Here is a 1,295-nt window from a genome sequence, read left to right as displayed (position 1 = left end):
TCGCTTATGCTAGCTCTCTTGGCTCACACATATATTTTACTATAAATAGCTCTATCTTTTGTATGAAATAGATATATGAGATAGAGTACGGATAATATAACAAGCAGATCTTGATATAAATAAGATTCATATGTCTTCAACATATTCATCTGTGACACTCAATCCGACAGTTATGAGCCCGGTAAGCAGCATCTGAAGAGAAGCGCGATACACCAATCCCAATCCTCATTCATATACACTTCGATCAACTCGACCGTTATACTAAACACTGATTCCAATCCTCATTCAAACTGATAACTATCATTCGAACTGAGATAATAGATCCTCACTTGTATATGTTCTGATATACTCAACTGTTATACACCCTGATTTCTGATCATATCCACAAATACTTGAACCGATTCCTCAATTCATTCAATATAACCAATATGACAGACAAGACAATGTCTAGTGCAACTGTACACCTTAGTGTTCCTGGAGATTGGAAACTTTGATACAAGCATATGCTAGGATATGCAAAGGACAAGAAGATATCAGACTTCATCAATCTTGACACATCTGATATCTTCTCTGAACTAGAAGAACCTCTGGAACCTGAGAGTCCAGATGAAGTCACCGCGGAGGCCAAGATAGCATATGACATCAAGGTCACTGCGTGGAAAATCAAATATATGAAATATGAGAAATTGAATGAAGGTATGACAAAGATACAAGATGTCATATAGAGAACAGTGAATGTCACAGAGCTATAACATGTACACAGTGAGAATGATGATGTGAAGGAGATTATTCATTTATTAAGAGATTGACTCTCACTCACAATCACAGATTATCAAGATGATGTGAGAACTCAATATCATGATCTCTGCAAAGCACTGAAAAACAGAGGTATAGAAAAGTGATTAAATGACTGATCACTCATCAAAGATGATATCAAAGAGGTGGATATAGCTGAACAGTTCAACTTGAAGAAAGACTTCTTAAATGCAAATCTAGCTATTGATGCAGGATATACACAAGCATGAACAAAGAATATTCAATGTGATAAAGATGTCATATCTTTGATAGAGTTAGTTAAGAACTTCAAGAAATGATATAGGGAAATGAATATTCTTAAAGAAGATAAATCTATGAACTTCACTACTCTTAATGAAAGATCTCAGCAATCATCACCAGCAACATTCAGAAACTGCATCTGCAGAGCCTGTCACTGATACGCCCAGTGCTACTATCTCAATTCATCAAGGAAGCCATCTGAATGAAAGAAAAATGAAGAGAAGAGAACTCAGATCAAT

At 35.7% G+C, this 1,295-nt stretch overlaps 1 protein-coding gene across 1 annotated transcript; it reads left to right on the top strand.

Moving 5' to 3' along the window:
• Positions 1 to 459: 459 nt before the first annotated feature.
• On the top strand, positions 460 to 902 carry BDBG_17164 (uncharacterized protein; the record flags this gene model as incomplete). The annotated part of the gene is made up of 2 exons (XM_031724946.1): positions 460 to 696; positions 829 to 902. The coding sequence occupies exons 1-2, from the start codon at positions 504 to 506 to the stop codon at positions 900 to 902; spliced, it is 267 nt and encodes an 88-aa protein (XP_031578661.1). The 5' UTR covers positions 460 to 503.
• Between the last annotated feature and the right edge of the window lie 393 nt (positions 903 to 1,295).

Source organism: Blastomyces gilchristii, assembly GCF_000003855.2.
Source record: "Blastomyces gilchristii SLH14081 genomic scaffold supercont1.9, whole genome shotgun sequence".
NCBI classification, from domain to species: domain Eukaryota; kingdom Fungi; phylum Ascomycota; class Eurotiomycetes; order Onygenales; family Ajellomycetaceae; genus Blastomyces; species Blastomyces gilchristii.
This window is presented reverse-complemented; position numbering and strand designations above follow the sequence as displayed.